General features: G+C 49.7%; 1 protein-coding gene across 3 annotated transcripts in view; it reads right to left on the reverse strand.

Annotated features, from left to right (window-relative positions):
* Positions 1-24,446, reverse strand: part of HLTF (helicase like transcription factor) — a 1,760,895-nt gene that overhangs the window by 26,995 nt on the left and 1,709,454 nt on the right. For all 3 annotated transcript variants that reach the window (XM_069618321.1, XM_069618322.1, XM_069618323.1), the window contains one exon: positions 11,613-11,693. In XM_069618321.1, the coding sequence (XP_069474422.1) occupies positions 11,613-11,693 (81 nt within the window). The remainder of the gene's footprint in view (positions 1-11,612; positions 11,694-24,446) is intronic.

The following is a 24,446-nucleotide window of genomic DNA, read 5'->3' on the forward strand; positions in this document are numbered from 1 at the left end:
GGTTCTCATTTGTCCACCAGCGTAGATCTTGTATTAGGTTTGGCGAAACGACCACTAGATCGTCCCACTGACCACTTGCCTGAGACCACTGTTCCGCCAACCACTCCTGCATTGGGTGCATCCGCAATCGTGCATGTGGAACCAGGTAAATGCATGATGTCATCATCCTGAGCAGGTGCATTGCTTTGCATACGGTTATCTGGCGACCAGCTAGATACTGTGGTATTTGCAGCAGTATGTTTTGTACTCTTTCGTTTGACGGAAACACTAGACCCTCTTCTGTTTTATGACAGCTCCTAGGAACGGGTTGGTCTTGATTGGAACAAGGCTTTACTTTTTCTTGTTGATTGAGAAACCTAATTGAAAAGGTAGATCGATTGTTCTTTGGGTATTTTGATTGGCTGATGACAGGGAAGAGTCCCCAAATTTGCAGTCCAGGTAAGGGTACTGGGATTGACTCCCTGCGTAGATGCGCCACCACCACCGCCAGTACCTTGATGAATAGAGTGGAGGCTATGCCAAAGGGTAGCACCTTAAATTGGCAGTGCTGTTTCCCTATTTTTAAACGCAAGAATCTTCTGTGCGCTGGGAACACTGAAATATGAAAGTATGCATCTTTCATATCCAAGGTTGCCATGTAGTCGCCCGCTTAAGCAGTGGGATTACTTTCTATAGCGTTGTCATGCAGAATTTCTGTGGCTTGACATAGGTGTTTGCAGGGCACAGGTCTGACAGGGCGCATCATAAGGTCTTTTTTTGGCACAAGGAAGTACATTGAATAAATACCCTTGTTTACCTGTTTCGCCGGGATGATTTCTACAGCATCCTTTAAGAGCAGCGCTGTCACCTCTTCCAACAGGGTACGTTGTTCATCCTGGGAGCTGTTCCTTTATCTTGGTAGGCGGTTGGTTGGTTGGTTGCTGTATCAGTTCAATGCAATAACCTCCCGCTACGGCCAAAAGTACACAGTTGTCCGCAGTGATTCCCTCCCATACGTGGGGAAAGTATGAAATGCTGCCTCCTACTGGAGGAGCATGGGAGGGAACCTGTAGCGGGTGCTCATTGCTTGGGGGGCGTTGAGCTGCCTCTGTAGGAGGACCACCTACCTCTACTGCGAGACCTTCTTTGGCCTCTTTGAAATCCCTGTTGAGGACTGTCCCAGAGATGAACCCCAGGACAAGCTTTGACCCCCGGTTGTAACCAGATGCTCGTTGAGAGTTTTGCCCTCTAAAACGGCGAGAATTATAGCCCCCTCTTTGACCAGAGGGTTTATTGGTGAGCTGCCCCAATGATTTTAGGGTGTCATTCTTCGTTTGTGCTCTTTACAGCGTCTTCCACCGCTTGCCAAACACCACATTTGGCTCTATGGGCATATTAAGGAGGGTAGCCTGAGTCTCAAGCTTGAAGCCAGACTGGCGTATCCTCGCGAGGTGTTTAATCAACGTACCGTCTGCTATTATTCTTCATGCTTTGTCTACTGCATCCAAGTTGTTCTTGAGGATGCAGTTTGCCATTTGTTTACCCCTTTGAAATGGAGAGTGACAGTTGTCTCTAAAAGGGCTCTGAAACTGACGTTATTTGCTCGGCCATCTCATCCCACTTGTGACAGTTTAACTAGCTAATAACGCCGTGTTATTAGCAATTATAATCTGGTAAGCTGCCGAATAGGCTACTTTTCTTCCAAAAGTGTACATCTTTTTACTCTCCTTATAAAGAGGGGCTTTGTAAGAGGCCAGAGCTGTTCCTGCTCTCTTTCTAGTAGTTGTCACCACTAAAGGAGTCCGGTTTTAACTGTCCCCTGATGTAAAGGGGGTCTGAGGGTGCTGGGTGAAATACTTTCTCAATGCGTGGGATGACTGCATGTGTTCAACTAGGAGTAATCAGAGAGGGTTGGATGCGTCTCTGTACTGATTGAAGTAGGGGGATAAATTGGGTAGCTGACTCTTATCCCCTAATATGTCCTCAACAAAATCCTTATTCACTTGTGTCTCTTGTATATCGATTTTGAAATTCTCTGCCGCCTTTAGTAGCAGGTCATTATACTGTATTTGGTTATCCACTGGTGAGTCTGCCACCGCTGGGTCTGAGTGATCTGGCGACTGGATGAAGTAGACATCCTCGTTATCATCATAAAATTGGTCGACATCACCCATGTCCCCTTGGTCGTCTGGGTCTGTTTAAGGTCCATGGTCCCGAGAGTCTGGCATGGTTTAACAATAAGCATGCTGCTGCGAGGTGGAAGCTTGTGCGAGGTCTGTGCGGGCTCTTTTGGAGGAAGGTTGGGTAACTGCTGCCCCGCTTTGGGTAGTTACTGGCTCGCTGGCGTGGGGCACCCTGAAGGTTTTGCAAGACCTTGGGGTGCTCATCGAAGAAATTAGCTAGGGAGGACATACGCCTCATGACCTTATCAATCTGTTCTGCTGTCCATTGAGATGAACTTGGGATTACTGGAACAGAGGCGGAGGGGAGGGGTTGGGGGGTGTTGGTTCTGATGCAGGGGGTCTTTTATGGTGCTTAGCCCGCAAAATGGTGCTCTCTCCCTGGGTCATAGTCCCCGAAATAGAGCCTTCTCCCTGTGTTTTAGAAGACATATGATTTTTCGACATCCGTCTTTTAACAGTGTGTCTGGGACGTGTTTTTTAATGAGCTCGCTCTGTGTAGTCTTCAAAGAGGCCTTTGACGCGTCTTTCGACGGTCGTTGGTCCGCATGCGAGGGGGCTGTTGGTGCGTCTTTCGATGCCCTGTCATCGCCGTGGGAGGACTTTGTGGCTTTAGACAGTGTCAGAAACAGACTTGTCTGTTTCGAGGGCCTGTCATGTGGCGACTGCAAACACGATGGCCCAGGGGAGAGGGAACTTTTCGGATCTCCCCCCTGACGCCGTGTGTGGCTTTCCGGTCACTGTCGTGGTCGACTTTCGGCCATGGGAGGTGTGTTTTTTGCGATGCGACTTGGTCATGCTAGTGCCGCCAGGTGTCGTCTCCATAGTTGTGGTGCGACTTGGTCATGCTAGTGCCGCCGGGTGTCATCTCCATAGTAGAAACGCTGGCCTGCCTGTTAGGGTTGGGGCTTGCATGCGGGTATCCGACCGATCCCGATTGCCCTCGGCGTCACTGTAGACGTTGATGCTGCCGTTACTGAAGGCTCCCTTAACGTCCATGGTGGCCTCAGCCTGCCTGGTGTGGTGGGCCCAGCATTTTGTTTTGCTGTCCTTGAATGTTTTGGGCCTGAACAGTTTGCACGACTTGCACTGTCCTTTGGCGTGATGCCTTGGGAGACACAGATTGCACACCCGCTTTGAGTTTCCAAGGGAACATTTTCAATTACAGGAGGGGCAAAACCTAAAGGTTGTATTCTCCGTTATGTATGGGGAAGACAGCCTGGCAGGGGGCATATGCATTCTCTTAATGAGAAGAATGAACCACCCCCCACTCTCCCTACTGTGAGGGCTGAGGCCGCAGCAAAGGTTTGTCGAGACGAGTTGTTGTAGTCGTCGACGATGGTAATTCATCCTTGAGGCTGTCGCTGAGGATCTTGCGGTAGACGGATATTAAAGGACAAAAAATATTCTAGGATTCATTTTTCTAAGCAATGGCGATAGACAAGAAGGAACTCTTTGATATGCGACGATATGATGGCGGAAAAAAACAATCTGAGGGACCTTGACGCGGGAACCACCATGGGTACAGTAGACATCATACAAGGGATAGTATTACTGGCACACCCTGTCGACGTCCCTTTTCGAGTTTCAAAAACAACAACTAATACTCCGCAGCTTCCATTAGATGTTGGCCTATGCATAGCATGTGATATAAGCAGATTCGACAAGGCTTAGAAATATATATATTGCAGTCAGACCCTTAGGCTAAATTGGCAGTTTTTCTTTTCTTTTTTGAGGGTATACGTCATTTATCTGGGGTCACAATTACCCTTCCTATGGTAGGGTCGACTATAAGAAGGTTGCAACATGCACTTGGCTGGTTGACTCAGGGGCCCGTCTTTCTTTTGAGACACACATTCTACCCCTCTAGTGCCCCATTTCCTACAAGCAGAGACTGATGTGGCAAACCTGTTTTCTAGAGATGATGTGTAATCTTTACGTCATATGTGGCCAAATAATACAAATCTTTTCTGAAGCCTTCTGTGTCCGAAGAAACCTGTTTGGGGGACCTTGGTCACCTTTATATCACATTCTGTGAACCACAGCTCTCAAGGGCAAAACATGTACGTCCCAACTATTTATTCATGCCAATGTGATCTGAGCAAACTCGTTGTTTGATGGTGCCCGGTACGATCTCGAGTACCAACCAAAGTGTGATTCTGGGCACACTGATTAGGACATGGCAGTCCTTGTTCCTCACTAAAACTGCATGCAAACTGCTGGGTCAGAAATAAAGGGGTCTTAATTTGTAACCTGTTTTACTCATCTCAATCTGGGCTTGACTTGCAAGCACCAATTCCTTAGTGATGAGTGTGAGATCTGAGGCAGTTGCTTGCGTCAAAATGCCCACCTTGTATAACCAGCAAGTACCAGATCACGGCTGGCTCCATGTGCGATATCAAGCATGTATTCTAATTCTATAGCTTTAAGCATAAAAGGGACCACAAATACATGCAAACAGGTATCAACCAGTGAGAACTTGATGTCTCACTTCCTGTTCACTGAACCTTGAACCTCAGACCTTGTAAGCAACATTACGCTAGTCCTTTGTAATACGTGAGCCTCTTCGCTGCATGATATTAAGCAAGCACACAATATAACACACAACTACCTACTCCAGGCCGAAGTGTACTTCTGCGCAACAAACAAGGGAGGCTGAAAAGTATGTTCCTCTGCTGCACATTCTGCAATTATCTGTACAAGCCTGTTCCAGCCTCTATCTTGCTAATCAGCTTTACAGCGGCCATCACATGACTGCACCTTAATAACAGAACTGACAAGCTAAAATTAAGAACTGGAGGAACCACACATTTCTGAAGTTAGTGAGCAACTGTAGATCATTTCCACTTAGCTATAGCAACATAGCCTGGGAAAACGGGTTGCAATATCACCCAGGATCAGAGTATTGAAACAGTTAATTTGCATACATCAATAGCAAGGAACAAGTTACTTACCTGTAACTGTTGTTCTCCAGCATGGGTCTGGCATGGATTCACATGCTCATGAATATTCCCTGTCGTCAGGCTGGGAATCCTCGGCAAAGAAAAAATCAGTATCAGTTTTGTTTCTGATCTGTCTTTCTTAGTAGTAACCAATCACTGATCTCTGGGTCATACTGCCCCCAGCCAATGACTGCCCTCTCCCTAAGCCCCGCCTCTGACAGCCATCCTCAGATTTGGTAGCACGCCAAGTGGCAGTATGACCAAGTGTAGAGCCGCAGAGGGGTAGGCGGGAGAGTTTGCATGTGAATCCATGCAGGACCCATGCTGGAGAACAACAGTTACAGGTAACTTGTTCCTTCTCCAGCATGGGGTCTGGCATGGATTCACATGCTCATGAATAAAAGAATACATAGCAGTATACACATGCACAACCACGGGAGGTGGCAACAGGCTCAACATTAAGCAATACAACAACTCAACATTAAGCATCTCTTACCTCCTCACCAGACTCACCTTAAGCGAACAGGTTGTGCAGCACTGCTTGGCCGACCCTGGACTACTCCCTGGAGTCCCGATCGACGCAGTAGAATCTTGTGAAGGTGTGCGTCGACCTCCACGTAGCAGCCCTGCAGATGTTCAGCAGGGGCACACCAGACAGGAACGCCGTGGTAGCAGCGATCGCTCTGGTCGAATGGGCTCTCAGACGGCCGGGCAGCGGTCAGTTTGCCAACCGGTGACAATGCATGATGCAGCCGGAGAGCCATCTGGAAATGGAAGTCTTCGATGGAGCCTTCCCTTGATTCACAGACCCAAAGTTCACAAACAATTGTGACGTCTTCCGAAAACTCTTTGTGCGGTCCACGTAGAACTTCAGCGCTCTAGCTACATCCAGCGAGTGCAAAGTCCTCTCGGCCGGCGTCGAAGGCGACGGGAAGAAAACTGGTAACACCAAGGGCTCGTTGAAGTGGAAGTCCGACGGCACCTTGGGCATGTAGGAGGGGTGCGTCCTTAGCACCACCCTCGTGTCATGAAAAGTCAAGTATGGAGGCTTGCAAGATAGGGCCTGAACCTCTCCCACTCGTCGTGCAGAGGTGATGGCCACGAGGAACGCTGTCTTCCATGACAGGAACTTCAAAGGCGCCGAAAGCATAGGCTCGAATGGGGGTCCCATGAGCCTGGTCAGCACCACATTAAGCTCCCACGCCGGGGCAGGAGCCTTCACCGGCAGGAATGATCGGAATAGTCCCTTCATAAATTCCTTCACCAGGCGATGAGACCACAAGGACGCCCGTCCCGTAGTCCTGGTATATCGGGAGAAGGCAGCCAGATGTATTTTTATGGAGGCGTGAGCCAGACCAGCTTTGGCCAGTGACAGTAGGTACGGCAGCACTTGAGGGGCCATAATCCGCAGAGGGTTAATCTTCAGTGCACAGCACCAGACAGAGAACCTCTTCCATTTATGACCGTAACACTTGAGAGTTGAGGACGCCCTGGCCTTTGCAAGAACCTCTCTGCAATCAGCCGTTACCCTCCAAACTCTAGTGCTGCAGGAGCCAGGCCTGCAAGTTCAGCGACTGTGGGTCGTGATGGAGAATTGCGCCTCCTTCTCTGGAGAGAAGATCCGTGTCCGCCGGCAGCCTGACTGGCAGGGACATTGACAAGTCCAGAAGGTCCGGGAACCAGATCTGCCTCGGCCATGCCGGTGAAACGAGGCTCATCCTGCACCTGGACTTCTTGAGCTGGTTGATGAGGCGGAGCAGCAATGGCAATGGAGGGAACGCATACAGAAACAGGCCATCCCAAGGGAACGAGAAAGCATTGCCCATGCTCCTCAGCTGTGGGAACCTGCTGGCGAACCTCATTCGTCGCCGTCGCGAACAGGTCGATCTGGGGTTTGCCCCATCGTTCGAAGAGTCGATCCACTTGATCCTGACGCAGTTCCCACTCGTGGCACGAGCACAGCTCCCTGCTGAGTGAGTCGGCGATGGTGTTTTTTATTCCTGCCAGGTGGAAGGGAACCAGAAACATCCCCTGGGCGACGGCCCAGTGCCACAGATCCTGGGCCTCCTTGGATAGGGTTGGGGGATCTGGTGCCCCCCTGCTTCCGTATGTAGAACATCGTGGTGGTGTTGTCTGTGAAGATTCTCACCACTTTGTCCTTGAGGGATGGGAGGAACGACATGAGCGCCCAGAACACTACTCAGAGCTCCAAGATGTTGATGTGAAGAGACCTTTCCTCCGGGAGCCAAAGGCCTCTTGCGTGGAGATCTCCGGTGTGGGCCCCCCAACCCTCCAGAGAGGCGTCCGTAGTCACCGTCTCTTGAAACGCTGGGGTTTGAAAGTCTGTGCCCGTCGTGAGGTGAGCCCGGGTGCCCCACCATAGGATCGCCCGAAGGAACTCCTCGTCGAGGGGGATCCTGTCCTCGAAGCAACCCCTCGCCTGAAACCAGCGGGCGTCGAGGAACTCCTGTAGCGGACGCATCCGAAGTCTGCACAGGGGCACAAGGTAGATGCATGAGGACATCATCCCGAGAAGGGACTCGACAGACCTCACCCTGGCCACGTCCGTGGCTAACAGCAGCCGCACCTTGCCCAGGATGGTCTTGGTCCTCTCCTCTGAAGGGGAGGCCAATTGCTCCACAGTATCGAGCTTCGCCCCCAAAAACAGAGCTACTTGCGATGGAACCAGGTGGGATTTGGGGTAGTTGATGGCAAACCCCAGCTCCGTGAGCAACCAGACGGTCCTCACCGTATGACCTACGGCGAGTTCCCTTGACCTTGCCCGGATTAGCCAGTCGTCCAGGTACGGGTAGATGTGGATCCCCTGCAGGCGCAGCCGCGCCGCCACTGGTGCCAGGCACTTGGTGAACACCCTGGGTGCCGACTTTAATCCGAATGGTAGGGCTCTGAATTGGTAGTGGCGTCCCTGAACCACGAACCTGAGGAACTTCCTGTGCCTTTTTAGAATGGGGATGTGGAAGTAAGCATCCTCCAGGTCCAACGACGATAGGAAGTCGCCTTCCTCCAGCTGTCCCAGCATGTGCTGGAGGGTGACCATCCTGAATTTCTGCGCCTTGATGTATTTGTTTAACCAACGCAGGTCCAAGATGGGGCGCCAACCGCCGGTCTTCTTTCTGACAAGAAAGTACCTTGAGTACACTCCGGAGCCCCGGAGCCTCCTGGGGACGAGCTGGATGGCAACTTTTTTGAACATCGCCTTTACTTCCAACAGCAGTTGAGGGACGTGATTCTCCTTTCTGGCCATGGGAGGAATGCGAGGGCACTTCTTTTGGAATTCCAGCGAGTGCCCGTTGGCCAGGGTGTCCAGCACCCAACGGTCGGTGGAGATGGACTCCCACACGCTGACGAACTTCGTCAGCCGGCCTCCCACCGGGGTGCTTCGGTGGGGGCCCGACGACACGGCCGGGTCAGTCTTGTTTGGAGGAGGCCTTGCCGCCTTGGCCTCCTTGACGACGATGGCGGGATCCCCCTTGCTTGCCGCGACCTCTGTAGGCCTCCTGGGAAGAGGAGCAGGCCGCCTGGCGGTAAGCGGAGGAGCCACCGCTGGATCCTTTGTAGGCACCCTGTCTACCTCCGGGGCTCCGAAAGGGTGGTCGCTGCTAAAGCACCCCAAGGGCCCGGGCCGTCTCCGAGTCGTTCTTGATGGCCTGTAGAGACTCATCCACCGCCTTACCAAAGAGGTTGTTGGCGTCGAACGGCATGTCCAACACCCTGGTCTGGACGTCCTGGCGAAAATCTGTCGCCTTGAGCCATCCCCGTCGTCGGAGGCAAACTCTGTTGCTCAGTTGGCGAAATCCGGTATCGGCGATGTCCGTCGCCACTGTTATGGCGTGATCCGACGCCACCTCGCCCTCCTGCAGAATTTCTAGGGCCTCCGCCCTTTTGTCATCCGGCAGGAAATCTAGCAGGGGAGCTATTTTGAACCAGAGCTCCCTGTCGTAGCGGGCCACGATCGCTAAGGCATTGGCCGCCTTAATCGTCGTCGCTGCCGACGAGATGACTCGTCCCATAGAGTCCAACTTCTTGCCCTCGCTCTCCGGCGGGGAAGTGGAAGTTGAAGCCGCCGTGCCCGCTGCCTTCTTCTTAGCCGCTGCTGAGACGACCGAGTCCGGCGTGGGCTGGGCCCTGAGGCACAGGGGGGAGGCATCGGGGACTCTGTACTTCTTCTCGTACCTGTCCCTCTTGGCGGGTGTCGTGGCAGGGTTCTTGAGGACCGCAAGCCCCTTGTCCCATATGTCGTCGAGTAAAGGCACCGCGAGGGCCGTCTTCCTCTTAGCATCTCGTCGTTGGTACAGAAACTCCTCCTTTTTCTGTTCTTCAGGGCAGAGCTGGAAGAGCTTGGATGCCCTGGTTATCATGGCGTGGAAAGAGCCAACCTCGTAGGCTGGCGAAGACCGCGGGGGTGGGGGGAATGGGGGGTGAACAACGGGATGTCTGCTGTGTCATCGCCGCCGTCACCGCCCGTCCCCGTCGCCGTATCCGTCGCCGTATCCTCTCCCGGCGAGGGGGATGAGGGGTCCACCGGTCTCGCAGGCACGAAGGGCGGAGCGGGGTGGACTCTCCTCCGCTTGTTCGGAGGGCTTCCCGACGGGCCTGGTTCTGGCTCCTCCGTCGGGGTGCATAGTAATCTCGTCCTCATCTCGGTACATAAGGATTGGATTGCCAACAAAATGGCCGCCAAGCTATCGTGGGGCTCGGGCAATGGCTGCGACGGACGGGATGGCCGCTCCATTGGGCCCTGTTCGTCGTCGCTATCTTCGATCACGTCAGCAGGGACCGTCCCCTGGGATCAAAACTTCTCGAACCTCTCGTTGAGGTTTCTGAACCTCTCGTTGAGGCCCTCCTCGGTCTCCACCAGTTCGTCCTCAGAGGCCGATTCCGAGTCTGTAATGACCACCGGCCCCCCCCTCTTTTTCAGCCGGGGGCTTCACGGGGGTCTTAGCGATGGGCTGGAAAGAGGATTCCCTCCGAGGCGGCAGGGATACTCTGGGCCCAGAGGCCGTTTCCATTGGCGTCGTCTCAGCCGGCTCCGCCAGGGTCGCAGCGACCACTTCGGTAGAGGCCTTAGCCGGGTGGATCAAAGCCCTCACCACCTTGGGTGTGTCCTGGGCCTTCGCCTTGGGGGGAGGATCAGCGCCTCGCTCCCCCTTCAAGATCGACCGGGTCCGCTCCAGCGGCCTACCTGGGTTCTCGGACTTCCTCTTCCCCGAACCAGAGCGCTGGCTCGTGGTCGAACGTGCCGGGGAAGTAGCGCCCTGCTTGGCAACCGAAGAGCCCGACCTTTCGGCGCTCCCGGAGCTCGCGGACTCGCGGTGCTTGGACTTCTGTTGGGCCCCCGTTGCCGGGGCGCCCTCAAATCACTTAGAAACCCGCTCAGACTTCTTCTTCGCCTTCTCACTTGCTGTGCCTTTCTCCAGCCAGGTGGCGAGGCGGGAACGACGATCTTGTTTGGTCCGTTCCGAAAGGTTCTTGCAGAATGCACAGTCCTTCTCCACGTGCATCTTGTCCCGAGGCAGTAGAGGCATCGCGAATGCTCGTCCTCCTTGAAAACGTTATATAATCTGCATCCAGGGCAGTTCCTGCACAGCTTGGATCCGGGCGTCAAGCTCCCCTTGTCCTGGGCCATGTCCGTTGAGGTAGGCCGCAGATCTTCCGGAATCCTCCAAGAAGTGTAAACTCGACAAAAACTTCACCCTTGAGGGGCGTAGAAGAATTACGAAACGGGTCCCCGTTATCGGAAGTAGAAGCGGTGGAGCTTGAGGCTCGATTAAATTGGAAAAATGAGAAATCTCCTGAAAAAAGCGTAAAAACGCAGCCAAAAACTCGAGAGCTAAACATGAGGACTCCCAACACTTGAGCGTGCGGTAAAAATCTGAGGATGGCTGCCAGAGACGGGTCTTAGGGAAAGGGCACTCATTGGCTGGGGGCAGTATGACCCAGAGATCAGTGATTGGTTACTACTAAGAAAGACAGATCAGAAACTAAACTGATACTGATTTTTTTCTTTACCGAGGATTCCCAGCCTGACGACGGGGAATATTCATGAGCATGTGAATCCATGCCAGACCCCATGCTGGAGAAGTCGGCTAACATTGTTCACACTGTTCAGAGAAATTGTCAGCACTGATCAAATACCAATGACAATCCCAAGCTAATGGTGAAACAGGCCCTCCAATACAGACTCTGATTGGAACAGTTAGGCCCAAGGCAACTTATTCAAAATGGCACAAAGCACTAGGCTGTGTCAGAGTTAAAACAGTTTACCGTGATAGTTGGTGTTGTAGCCATGTGAGGGGTAGGAGAAGCAGAGGGGGGTGAGCAGGAGGTAGCAAAGTACAAAAGGCTGCAATGTGAATGAGTTAAGGGCGCTAAGGCAAATAGGCCACCGTGTGGAGGGCGCAGCCCAGGACTTCGATCCTTGCCTTGGGGCCTATAATTACTTGGCCTAGCCCAAAACAAAAAGTAGCATTTGAGTTCCTAATTAGCTTACCTTGGTGATAATAACTTCATGTTTCTGGCCCAGTCTGTGACACCTATCAAAACACTGTTCTTCAGCAGCAGGATTCCAGGCCTAAAACAAAGGAAAATAGTGTAGTTACATTAATTCAGCATCCTGTTGCTTGACCTAGTAGAGGCTGGATGTGACCAGTGCCCTCTAACAATTGTAGTCTGCCCTACTTGGTTTCTCCTCCATTCTGCAGGGAAGCTAATAATAGAATATATTCAGCATCCTGTTGCTTGACCTAGTAGAGGCTGGATGTGACCAGTGCCCTCTAACAATTGTAGTCTGCCCTACTTGGTTTCTCCTCCATTCTGCAGGGAAGCTAATAATAGAATATCATCAACAAAGGATGTGTAATATCAAATGGGGCCAAGGTGCACAAGTGATGCCCGTCAACTGCTGGAAAAAAGCCACAAACTTGTCACTGAGAGAGACATATCTCCACTTTCACAAAATCCGGACTAAGACTTGTACAGCAGATCCTGATTAAAAAGCATCAACAAATCCCATAGTTGCAGCATTTGTATAGCTATTTGCCAGGTGTTGCCACAAAATGCCCAGGTACGCTTGCTGCAGGCTCCTCAAATGCCAGGGGACAGTGCTACATAGCTATCCTGTCCCTTGCCGCTAGCTTCTCCTACTTACCAGCACTAAGCAGGAGATTAATGCAGTAGTATAGGTTGCAGAGGGAGATCAGGGACTCCTTTCACTTTTCCTGATTTAGAGTGTAGTCAGAGAGGGCCATGCATCCCTACTCACCCCCTATCTGAGCTATGCATTGCACCCACTTAATTGGGGAGGTTTTTTCACAGGTCAAGGACCTGTATGACTGAGAATCGGTGTGATCTTATACAGCAATATTTCCACCCATTGCTTGTGAAAGCAGCAGCAACATAAAACAAATCAACAAACAATTGCTTTGTGTGGCAAGGTAGGTTGCAGAGAAGGGGGCTTAGAACTTTACTGTTAGCAAATAACTACAGAGAGAACACCTGTAATGTCTAACACCTTCCACACTTAATATTCTATAACAAGACCAGAGGCGAGCATTATGCTTATCTTTTATTGCTACTTCCCATATCAGCCAAATTTCAAAACTCTGAACTTCAAAATACAAAACTTTCTTCTCTTTTTTGCAAAAACACCAAAAATATAAAGAAAAACAGTCCACATGACCACTGCAACTTGGCACTACAAATCCCCACAAGCCCATAAGGTCCTTGTAGTCTTGACCTCCGCCCCTGCACCAATCCATGGTCATCACAGTCCATACCTCACTTACTGTCCAAACTCCTTCCTCTTTCTTTGCTGCTTCCTGAGCAGATAAGTCACCTTCATTAAGTCTCTATAACTGTTGAGTGTTTTCATGAAGTTATGAGAGGCAGAGTGGCTTGGAAGGTGTGAGCATGAGATCGTAGTGTGGGTTATCAGTCACCCCAGAGTTGTGATAGGGTTGCATACCTCATTAGCCTTATTAGGTTTATTCCACTCGGGGCGCCGCGCGAAGGCACGGAGAGCGGTCGAGGCGGGGAGAGGACCGGAGCCGCGAGTCAACTTGCTCGCGTTAGGTGACCGGTGCTCCCCCGCATAGTATGGTGTCTTGGGAGCCTTTAAAGCAGTCACGGCCGCATGCATAGCTTTAGAAGAAAACACCCGCATTTTGGAGCGGGTCACGTGTGCAGCGCGTCATCGCGCATGCGCGATTTCGCTTATTCAAAGCGAATTCGGCGCTCTGTTATGTTTGGTGAATGCTTCTGTCCACGGAGCCTCTGTTTTTAGCGATTTCTTCAGTTTTATGACTTGTGCAGCAAGCCTTTCGCTCTGACTGCCCTCTGCAAGGCATTGGCACGCACAAAAAAGCGCACACAAATTTTTTTTTAAAAAGAATATAAAGAAATTAAGAGTATTCGGATTACTATAAAGGGACCAAAAAAAAAAGAAAAAGGAGTGCTCAGCTAGGGAGCAGAACTCTGCAATGATGGAGGAGGCCAGCTCTACTCCTGAATACAGTGAGGAGGAGTGGGACGCTGACTAGGACCTGTCCCTCAGTTTCAAGAGGGCCCTGGGAGATTTGCTGGCAGTAGCGGTATCTCAAGGTGTTAGGCCCATCCAGGAGCGCCTAGAGGTGCTAGAATCCCTCCTCACAACGACGGTCCCTAAACAAAAGCCGAGAGAGCTCAGCCCAGGAGAGGGCACGTCTCAAGGTCCGTCTGAGAAGCAGGCAGCTCCGCGAAAGGGGGTGGATAAGACCCGGAAGAGCCCCCACTCTTCGAAACCCCCTCCCTCCGGGTCACACATCAGTGCCAAACCTCAGAAGTTTGGGAGAAGTGGGCAGGATGGTGCGTACAGCAGTGTGTTCATCCCGTTTCAGCATCTATAGTACATGCTCTCAATTTTCTGACGGAGATGTCGGCGAGTGGGAAAGCTTTCCGTACGTTAGGAGTCTATAGACCTGCAATATCTGCAGGACATGAGAGGTACGAGGGTCGTCCTATCGGGGAACATCCAGCAGTAGTTCGACTATAGAGAGGGGTGAAGACGTGGAAGCCGCCGTTCCCAAATACTCTGATGTGGGACGTCAAAAAGGTTTTCCGACTATTTAAGCAATGGCCGGACAATGATAGTTTGACAGTTAAGCGCTTGTCGGGCAAGTAAGCTATGTTGTTGTGTAGTGTCATGTAGAAGGGTTTTCGGATGGGAACGCCTTCGAAGTAGACAGAAAGATCTTCTATCCGGATGGTGTAGCGTATCAAGTTGCGCAGAGAACTAAGAGTGCTTGTACAGTTATTTCATATCCATACTTTCCAGATGAACCCAAGTTGTGTGTGGCGCGTTGCATTAAAGAGTATGAGAGAGTGACCAAGAGTGTGAGACCAGCTGCTGTACGGCAGTTACTGATTGCGCGTAGGAGGCCTTTTCATGCCGTAGCTACAGCCACAATATCTAGGTGGGTTCGAGAAGTCATGTGTTGGGCGGACATGGACTTAGACATTTTTGGAGCGCATTCCGTTTGCAGCAGGAGTCTCTTTGCATGATATTTTAAAAGCAGCAGATTGGTCTTCAGAATCTACTTTTAGAACTTTCTATTTCAAACCTGTAGATTCTTTGGCTAAGATGGTGTTGAAAAGCTTTGAACAAGCATAATGCTTGCCTCCGGTCTTGTCATAGAATGAAGATTATCAAGGCGGCTAGCGCAGGTAGTCTTGATTCTATTAAAGACTCGGAGGTGAGCATTATTCCTGCCCTTGTACGCGGGGAAGGAATGGATGATGATGTAAGGTGGTCATCTTGATGGTGAAGTTGATGATTTAAATAGAATGATGGGTTTTTCGAATTATCTGTTTAATGATCTTGTTGATGTAATTATCTTGTTGATGTCTCGTAACTGGAGACCGCGTACTCCCACCCTAATGATGTGTTTGGTTCTTGGGGAGGAAGCCAAGAAAAGCTGAAGGAGAAGGGGCCTCGAAGGGAAGGAGTACATGGAATTATCTTGGAAAAGCATCTAGTCGTTGCCAGTTCTGCTTTATGTTGAACGAGTTCGTAGTTTATGGTTGTCAAATCATCAAAGAAAGAGGAAGGAGTTGGGACAGGAAGTGAGGCATGGACTGTGATGACCATGGATTGGTGCAGAGGTGGAGGTCAAGAGTACAAGGACCTTATGGGCTTGTGGGGATTTGTAGTCTAGTCCCAAGTTGCAGTGGTCATGTGGACTGTTTTTCTTTCTATTTTTGGTGGTGTTTTTGCAAAAAGAGATGAAAGTTTTGTATTTTGAAGTTCAGAGTTTTAAAATGTGGCTGCTATGGGAAGTAGCAATAAAAGAGCTAAGCATAATGCTCGCCTCCGAGTCTTAAATAGAATCAAGACTACCTGCGCTAGCCGCCTTGGTAATCTTCATTCACGCTCATTCCTGCTCTGTTAGATTTCATTTTTTCTCCTGGTAGCAGCAAGACCCCCAAGGAATGCCAAAACAATTATTTACTTTACCTGGAGCAATGCTGCAGATAAAGGGTCTCCCCACAGTTACACTATTAGGAATGGAGGCATTTGGCATGCCAGCTATTTTTTCATTTGATTGATCTAGTCCCCATTCAGCAGCCAACGCGATTTATTTTTTTCAGGATGGTTATTTGATTTGGGGTAGTCAAGCCTTTCCCCACAATGTAAAATTGTCTACGCAAGGTACTAATCTTTCACAAGGGATATTGCGGTCACTCCTTCCGATTATCTTCTCCCAGGGTTAGTGCACAGGCGACCTGACAACTTATCTTCATTAGTTCAGGAATGGCTCACTATCTCCTTCCTTGCTCAGGACGACCTCTGCCTTTCCCTCAGCCATGGCCTCCACATTCTCCCCACCCAGTCCGTAAGCTTGTTAATTCACCCTCTTCTGTGGCCATGGTTTCAACCTTCTTTGATTTTTCTTTGGCCAGAGTTTTGGCCTTTCTTTAACCCCTTTCATTTTGGACAGGGATTCTACCTTTTCTTCTTTCGTTCTTTGGCCCAGTTTTTGGCCTTTCGTCTGTCTCTTTGGTGTCACTCTGTCTTTGCTTCCTGGAGATAAGAAGCCCCTTTCACCATCCTCTTCTATTTGAGGATGTTACCCCACTAACCCTCTTTTCGTCTTCCTAGGAATTCTCCTCCTCCGGTCTCTGGAAATTCTTTTCTTCTCCACTATCCTCTCACACGTTTCTCCTTGACAGTGTAACTTCCTTCCCTCTATGCCTCCCCCATCACCTTCCCCTTTTCGTGCTCTCACACGCTTCAGGTTTTTTAATTTTCCCTTTTTTCTCAGCCACATCTTCTGAACACTTCTCCCCTCCATTTTTTTCTATCCCGACGTAAATGCTGTATCACATGATACCACTTTGGGCCTCTCCTGTTTTCGGGCACACTATCATATTTCATATTACTGAGCAAGATGTGACCAATTATCCCCACAATTATCTATTGCGAACAGCATAACACAAGATTTATCACCAGCATAGCACTGAAGTGCTTTGAAAGCTATTAAAAAAGGTGCACATGAACTGCTAAACAATGTCGCAAAAACAAACACCTAATGTATTGAAAGTTCAGGGTAGCACAAAGCCACATGGACTAATGAATTACTTTACAAAACCTCACGTTTTCGAGAGAGCACATTTATTTAGTAGGAGAAAGTCCAATGCAACTGTATTTAAATGCATTGTTTACCTAAAATGTGACAAGCAAAGTCACAATTCTTGTTTTAGAGCGCAGATAACATGGCACACTTTCTAGCTGTAAATGTAAATGCTGTGTCCTGCACAAGAGCAGTGGAATTATGAAATTTGCATGCACTAATTACACAGGTACATAAAGATGGCAGTCAGTGCATCACACAATAGGCAGAATGGCAGACTAACGATACAGCTAGTTGTTATGGCAAATTAAGTATGCAGAGGGGCCCGAAATATGGTGCTCTTCAGCAGGAGCTAAAAGCAGCTCCTTGGAATGGGGCTGTTTGCCAAATGTAACTGTACCCACCAAAACATGAGGCTGACTATCGGAACAGATAACGCACAAGCGGCTAGGAGTCCCAAAGGTGGTAGGACTCCCACATTTGTGGAATGTCTGGGAAGGAAGTGAAATATGATCTGAATGTCTCATACTTTTTGCAGTGAAATAAAAACATGCATTGTTTGTGCCAGAGATGCAACCAATGAAGGTCAGCTGCTAAAATGGACCAGAGGTTTTCTTCATATTGACTGAAAGGCCATGTCTGAAAAAAAGATACAGTACATTGTGGAGATCTAACAGATTCAGATCATGATTGGAAGTGGTCCGAAGCAGAGTAAGAATCAATTCGAAACACAGACCAAAGCAGCAGTTTAAAGGAGTATAATTTGCAAAGTAATGAAACTTAAATAGATCAACTCAAAAAGATAAAAGGATGGCTTGGTCTTTGGGTTCAAAGCAAACAGGCAAAACGTTAATTCCAAGTTTCACAGTCACAAAGTCATGGTCCCTCTTCCTGGCATTCTATGGGGAATGATCATCACTCACAGTTTTAAATGTTGCAACTTCAAACACAACACTTCTGTCCACATGTTTGGTAGTTATTGTTCTCTTCTTCACTTGTACTGAAGTGGCCTGTTCTAGGTATTGCACACTGCCATTGTCCTTAGATGGGCAACTACTGAAAGGAAGATGAGGGTCACCAACTGCACTCTCATAGGTGTCTGCTCCATCTTTGGAAGTTTAGCTGCGGTCTCTGGAGAGACTCCTAAGCTTATGGATTCCAGACTAGCCCCAATCTGCCAGGTTGTCGTCCTTGCACCTCCCTATTCTCATTCATAGGCTTTTTGCTTTCTGTTTCTCCCTTTGTTTTCATGTTCACTCCTCCCACAAGCAGATCTGCTAACACCTCTTCATCGCTGCACCATGTGCTTTTACCGCCTCCATTGGCCAACCAACTGCAGGGCATAACTGTGGCACTTCACTTTCTGTGTCTGTTCAAGCCTTTCCTGTCGATTCTTAATTCTCCAGCCTCTAATAGGACTTTCTGCTAGTGTTCCTTCACCACTTCCTCTTCTCATCTCACTGTTCCTTCCCCAGGGTGCCTTGACTATCGTGCTACCTCCTCCTGTACACTCATCACTTTCTGCTCTCAAGGTACTTTCCTTCTTTCTGTATACTGGCTCCTTCATCACCTCTCTTCCTGGTCTTGTCACTTCCTCCTTGGACTGGTGCTCTCCGCGTTCTGCTCTCTCTCCCCAGCCGCATGGGTTTCTCTTATTCTCCATCATCCTGACTGTATCTAGCCACCTAGCCTCCTGACTGTCTCTCGCCTCCCAACCTGCTCTTGCCTTACAGCCTTCTCTCAGTCTCCAGGCTTTCTTATTCATTTTTCAAATTTGTTTTCAGCTCTGGCCTTGGCCAGAGTATCTCAAAGCACCTTACAAGGATCAAAGGTGAAACAGAAGTTACAAAATGTTTTTGAATAGAATACAAATTATATGTTACTCACCGTAGTGACACTAGTCCATTGTCCCCTTTTCTCCATACTGTATGGGCATCTCTCGCTAGGGACGGGAAACAGAACCTTTTCCACCAGATAAAATTGTCTTCCCCTTTAAATTTAGATGTGCGCGGCCCCGGGAGCATGCGCTCCCCTGACTCCGCCCACCAGCGCCACTCCTCAGCCCCCTTTGACGCGTTGGCTATATTACAATTGCTTAATGATGCAGGTTTAATAAAGGGGAGGATGGTGCGACGTATGGAGGAGAGGGGACTACGAGTAGGTTAGTCACTATGGTGAGCAACATATAATTACTCCTACGTCCCGTCCCCTTTCCTACATACTGTATGGACGATTACAACTGAATGCAGCCCGGGGCAGGAGAGTTGCACCCCTGAGAAAACAGGGTTTTTAAAACCGCCTGGCCAAATGTTGCCTCTGATCTGGCGCTGGCATCCAAGAATTAGTGTTTGCAGAAGGCCGATGGGGAAGCCCAAGCAGCCGCCTTGCTGATAGTCTGCCATGAAACAGGTCTTTGGAAGGCCACAGCCATGTCCTTGGCTGTTATGGTGTGCATGTTTGCTGGCAAAGACATATGCTGCCCCTCGTACGCTTCCTGGTCAGCCAACACCATCCACCTCGCTATTAAGACATTGGATGCTTGACAGCCTGGTGTTGACCAACCGAAAGTGACAAACAGGTCATCCGATTTACGGAAGCTCTTAGTCTTGTCCAGGTAAAATCTTAGAGCAAGTCTGACATCGAGACAGTGCATCTTCTGTGCCTCGTCCTTTGGATCTGGAAAGAATGTTGAGATGAAAAGATGACACGACCTTTGGGAGAAATTAAGGGTGCGTCCTCAGCACCACCTTGTCCCGGTGAAATGTGGTATATGGCTCTGATGCCATTAGCGCCTGTATCTCACTGAACCTGCGCGCTGAGGTAATGCCAACCAGTACAGCAGCCTTTATAGTAACCAGCCTGATATCTGCTGACGCCATGGGCTGGAAAGGATTGTGGGCCAGGGCGCCTAGCACCATGTTAAGGTCCCAGACTGGGTGTGGGCGCTTGGCCGGGGGATACAATCTGGTCAGACGCGCCAAGTGCTTTTTGACCACCGGATTGGAGGAGGAGAAGAGGTTTATTTCCTGAGTTTTTGTAAGCCCCATATGGCCGCCAGGTAGCTACGCAGGTGTCTACATGCACACTTGAATATGCCAGATGCGTGGAAAAAGACAGCACGTGTCTAGTGTGCATGCCAGAGGGTTTACGCAATTTGCCTTGGCCCAGTGAAAGAATCTGGTCCATTTGCTCTTGTATTGGCTCCTGGTGGAGCTGCTTCTTGCCCCCTGAATGATAGCCAAGTTGTTCTGAGACAAGTGCAGATGTTTTAGGGTGACGTCTTCATGAACCAGGCTGCTAGGGCTAACTTCTGCGGAGCGGGATGGACCTCCGTACCTCCCTGCTGGGATAGTAGGGGGACTGGTCCCAATGGGAGGACTGGAGGTTGATCCGACAGTCGGAGGAGTTCTGAGAACCAAGGTCTGGCTGGCCACTGCGGTGCTATTAAGATAAGACAAAGCCTCTGCAACTCCATGACCTTGCAGATGACCCTGTGAATCAAAGGGGTAGGGGCAAAGTGTATGCACACATGTTGTTCCAATGACTCTGCAACGCATCCCCCAGAGACCCCTGCCTTGCCCCATCCAGGACGCAAACTGGTGGCATCTCCTGTTGCTCTGGGTCTACCTGAGGGTGGCCCCATCTGATTAAGATTTCCCTCAGGACACCCTCGTTCAACTGCCACTCATAGTTGTCGACACCACGCCTGCTGAGTCTGTCCCCCTCCAGGTTGGACTCCCTCGGGAGGTGGACTGCTAAGAGGTAAATGTTGTTCGATAGTGCGTACTCCCACATGTCGATGGACAATCTGCAGAGGGGAGGAGACCTGGTGCCCCTCGCTTGTTGATGTAATACATGCACGTGGAGCTATCTGTCTGAATGTAAACCGACTTGTTGCCTACAATGGGGAGGAACGCTTTTGAGAGCAAGCCAGATGGCCATTATTTCGAGCCAGTGGATGTGCTCCAGTTGTTCCTGCCAGTGTCCAGTTGAATCAGTGACCAGATTCTGTAGACACTGGTTATCTAGGGTAGCCCCCCCCATCCCTCCAGGGAGGAGTCCGTGGTAATGGTGACCTCCAGTAGTGGTCGTCTGAACGGCCTGCCCACTAACAGGTTGGCCTCTGTCCACCACTAGAGATCCTGGTTCAGGTGTTGTGGTATGCTGACTAGAGGCGCTTGAGAGCCTGTTTCTGGATTCCAAGAGGCTGAGAAGTGTTGCTGCAGCGTCCTCATTCTGAGCCTTGTATGTGGCACCACCAGGAGACAAGCTGCCATTATTCCAAGCAGGTGTTGGTACAACCATGCCAAAGTTAGTAGTCTGCTGAGGAAATGCCCCATGGCCCTCTTGATTGCCGAGATCTTGTCATCCGAGGGGAAGATTCTCTCCCACCCTTGTATCCCAAATCAGTCCAAAGGCGGCTAAGGACTGCTTGGGAACTAACTGATTTCTTGAGGTTGAGGAGAACCCCAATTCGAATAGCATGTGCATTAGGCTGGCTGCCGTGCACTGGACTCCCACAGGGTACTCCGCGCGCACGAGCCAGTCGTCGAGGTATGGATAAAGGTGGTGGCCGTCCACTCTGAGCAGGGCTGCCACCGCATTCATTAACCTTGTAAAGACCCTCAGAGCCGAATTGAGGCCAAATGGGAGGACCTTGTATTGGAAATAAAAGCCCATGATCCTGAACTATAGGAACGAACGAACGAACGAACGGGCTAACAAATTGGGATGCGCAGGTAAGCATCCTTCAGATCCAGGAAGCACATCCAGTCTCCCCCACACAGTGTCTCAGCTATCAGTGCTGGCGTAACCATCTTTGACATTTGAAGGGGTAGGGAACGGTTCAAAGTTGACAGGTCCAGTACAACTCTCAGGCCAGCCTGGTTCTTTTTCTGTATGGCAAAAATACGGGAATAGAAGCCCATGCCTCGCTGTGAGGCTGGATGGAACCTCCTCCACGGCCTGACTCGCCATGAGAGAGCGGATCGCTGCCAGAACAGTTGCTGTCCCAATCTGTCGGAGAGAAGGGGGCGGGGGGTAGAGGAGATGGAGGTATCGGCAGGTGGAAGCTTTAGGAAACCACTGAGAATCCATGGGCCCGCGAATCTTGCCTGCCCCCCACCAGAGAACTGTGGATCTGGATGGCACTGTCACTGTTTCTTTCCTTCTGAGGGTGGTGCCTGCGAGGGGGACTGGAAGAACCCCTTGTGCAACGATTTGTGTTGCTTGCGTCAGTGTTGTAAGGGCAACATGTCCGGCTGCCTAGAGCAGCACTCCTGGAAGCCCCTGAAGCCACCAAAGGTACGACCTCTGTCAGAGCGTGGGTGGCTTGGGCTATATCTCTTAGGCGCGGGCTTAGTTAAAATTGCAAGGGACTTGACTGTCAGAGCAGTTTTTCTTTTTTATCAAGCTCCTAGTCTGTAGATGAATGAAACATGTCCCCCCGTCCCCCTCGAATGGCAGGTCGAGAATGTGTTCCTGCACATCAGGGTTAAACTTAGTTGCCTTAAGCCAAGCTGTCCTCTTCATGTCAGTCGCAACACAAATAGCCCTGTGTCTATATGTGCCATTGTCGACTCCATGATGTCCTGGGCTACTATATTAGCCTCTGTCAGCCCCACCTTGAATCTCGTCTGACTGTTGGCCGGAAGCTCAGGAAGGAATTCTGCAATCTCATGCCATCGTTTTTGGTTTACCACGGCTAGCACAGCGTTTGCATTAGCCTGTCGTAGGTGGAGCGTAGCATTAGAATATATTTTTTTGCCATAGGCCGCTAGGAGTTTTTCATCCTTGCATAGGAGGGCCGAAGTAGGTGTAGACGTGGAGGTTTGTGGCTTAGCATACATAGAGGCTGCCGCTATAACCGAAGAGTGAGGTTGCAGGTGCACTAACAGCACGAGGGAGTCCCCCTCTGCCTGACGATATTTGGCATCTAGGTGCTTGTTTGTAGGCTGTGTAGAGTGTAGTTTTACCCAGCCCTTCTTTGCCAATGACAATATCTTTCTGCAACTGGATCCCCATTTTAGTGGTTGACCGAATCGTAAACACCTCAGCCAAGACCCCCACTGGTTGCTCAGCCTGTGGCTGCGGGATCCCCAAGTATTCTGCCACCCCGGCCAATCTTTCATGGAAGGGCCTAGCTGAGGAGGAGGTTGATTGATCCTCCTCGTCGTCTGTGTCCCCCGCTGTGTCCTGCAGGTCAGGGCCTGCTGGTAGGGTGCTGCGGGCAGTTGTGGCTTGCTGATGGGCTGCGCCAGAGGCTACGCCTGGGGCTGCACCTGGAGTGGAGCTGCAGTGACGGTCTGTGCCTGGGGTATCATGGGAACCTGGGCCTGCGCTGGTACCTGTGCATGAACACAGGCGGTTGACTGGGTGTCGGGGGCATGTCTTAGATGCAAGCAAGACATACTGTTGCGCAACTTAAATGTGTTATCCTGCAACAGATCAGGTTGGGAAGTAGAGGTGGAGATATTCAAAATAAGTTACTTCAAAGAGAAATCCTATGGGTTGATTTACTGGACTCGGTCAGCTCGAGGGGAATGAACATTGATTTTGATTTGATGTGCTTCATGTAAACTACTTAGAATGCTGATTGAATATACCCGGTGATTATCAACATGCTTTAGAATGCAATTAATGGTTATGGCAGACTGAACAATTTCTATGTGTTTAACTGTGCACTTTTGATCCTCTGGTGTGTTTATATAACTATCGACTAGTTAACCAATTCCATATACCTATTGTGATTGATGTAGCTACTCAAATCTAGCTCTTATTAACAAACAGTAAGGCTGCGGCCCCACGAGTAAACGAAGAACGTTTGTGGTTTCCCCAGATTCAAACAGAGAAGCGTAAAGCCTCTATTTAAGAAGCTTGATATTAAGAACGGTGTAGAAACGTGATTGAAAAACGAATCTACCCGACACAATCTACCGTGCATCCGAACTAGTCCAGTGAAAGAGGATATGTGGGTTCACGACTAAAGTCAACTCCCTATGCCTAAGACCCAAAGACTTGTTTGAGTTCCAGTCCTATGTCATCAGCGACTACCAACCGCTTTTCTAATTTGATCTGAACGATAGAACCAAGTTGGGGAATATACCAAGAATCTCTAATTACAACTCAAGAAAACATCCTAAAATAGGTTGAGCTAGATCGATTTCTTGCTCAGCTACCGACCAAGAGGAAAACCCCTGCTTTAATCTGGACGCTACCTCTTAAAAATTTTCTCTGCATACTTGACCTGTCACAGCTACAAACGTAGATGGGCGTTTTCACTGTCAACAAGAGCTGTAACTAATCAACTGAAGCCACTGCAACCTATCTTGTTTTTATAGTAACACTGAATATATGGAGACATATCTCCTGAAGAAAGTTCCTAAAACGATGTACGAGAACTGAAACATGTCGAGTTCCCTTACCCTGGCATGAAGTAACCAGGGAGAAGTATATACCCCAATAAAAGGGCCCTGACTATTCTAAGACGGCAAAAGCCCCTATAATAGCCAATTAGTAAATTATGTCTACAGTACATACATCACCCTACTAGATTTAGGTATTTGTGTCATGATTTAATTGTTTTTAGACAGTGTTTTAGTATTTAATACTTTGTGCAACAACAGATAGTTATTGATGTTTTTTGCTTTTTAAGCATTTAATATTTTTGAATAAATTATATATATTGTATAATGAAACAGTATTGATTTAATGTGTAA

This window comes from Ambystoma mexicanum, chromosome 10 (assembly GCF_040938575.1).
Source record: "Ambystoma mexicanum isolate Mex_15411 chromosome 10, UKY_AmexF1_1, whole genome shotgun sequence".
Classification (NCBI taxonomy): domain Eukaryota; kingdom Metazoa; phylum Chordata; class Amphibia; order Caudata; family Ambystomatidae; genus Ambystoma; species Ambystoma mexicanum.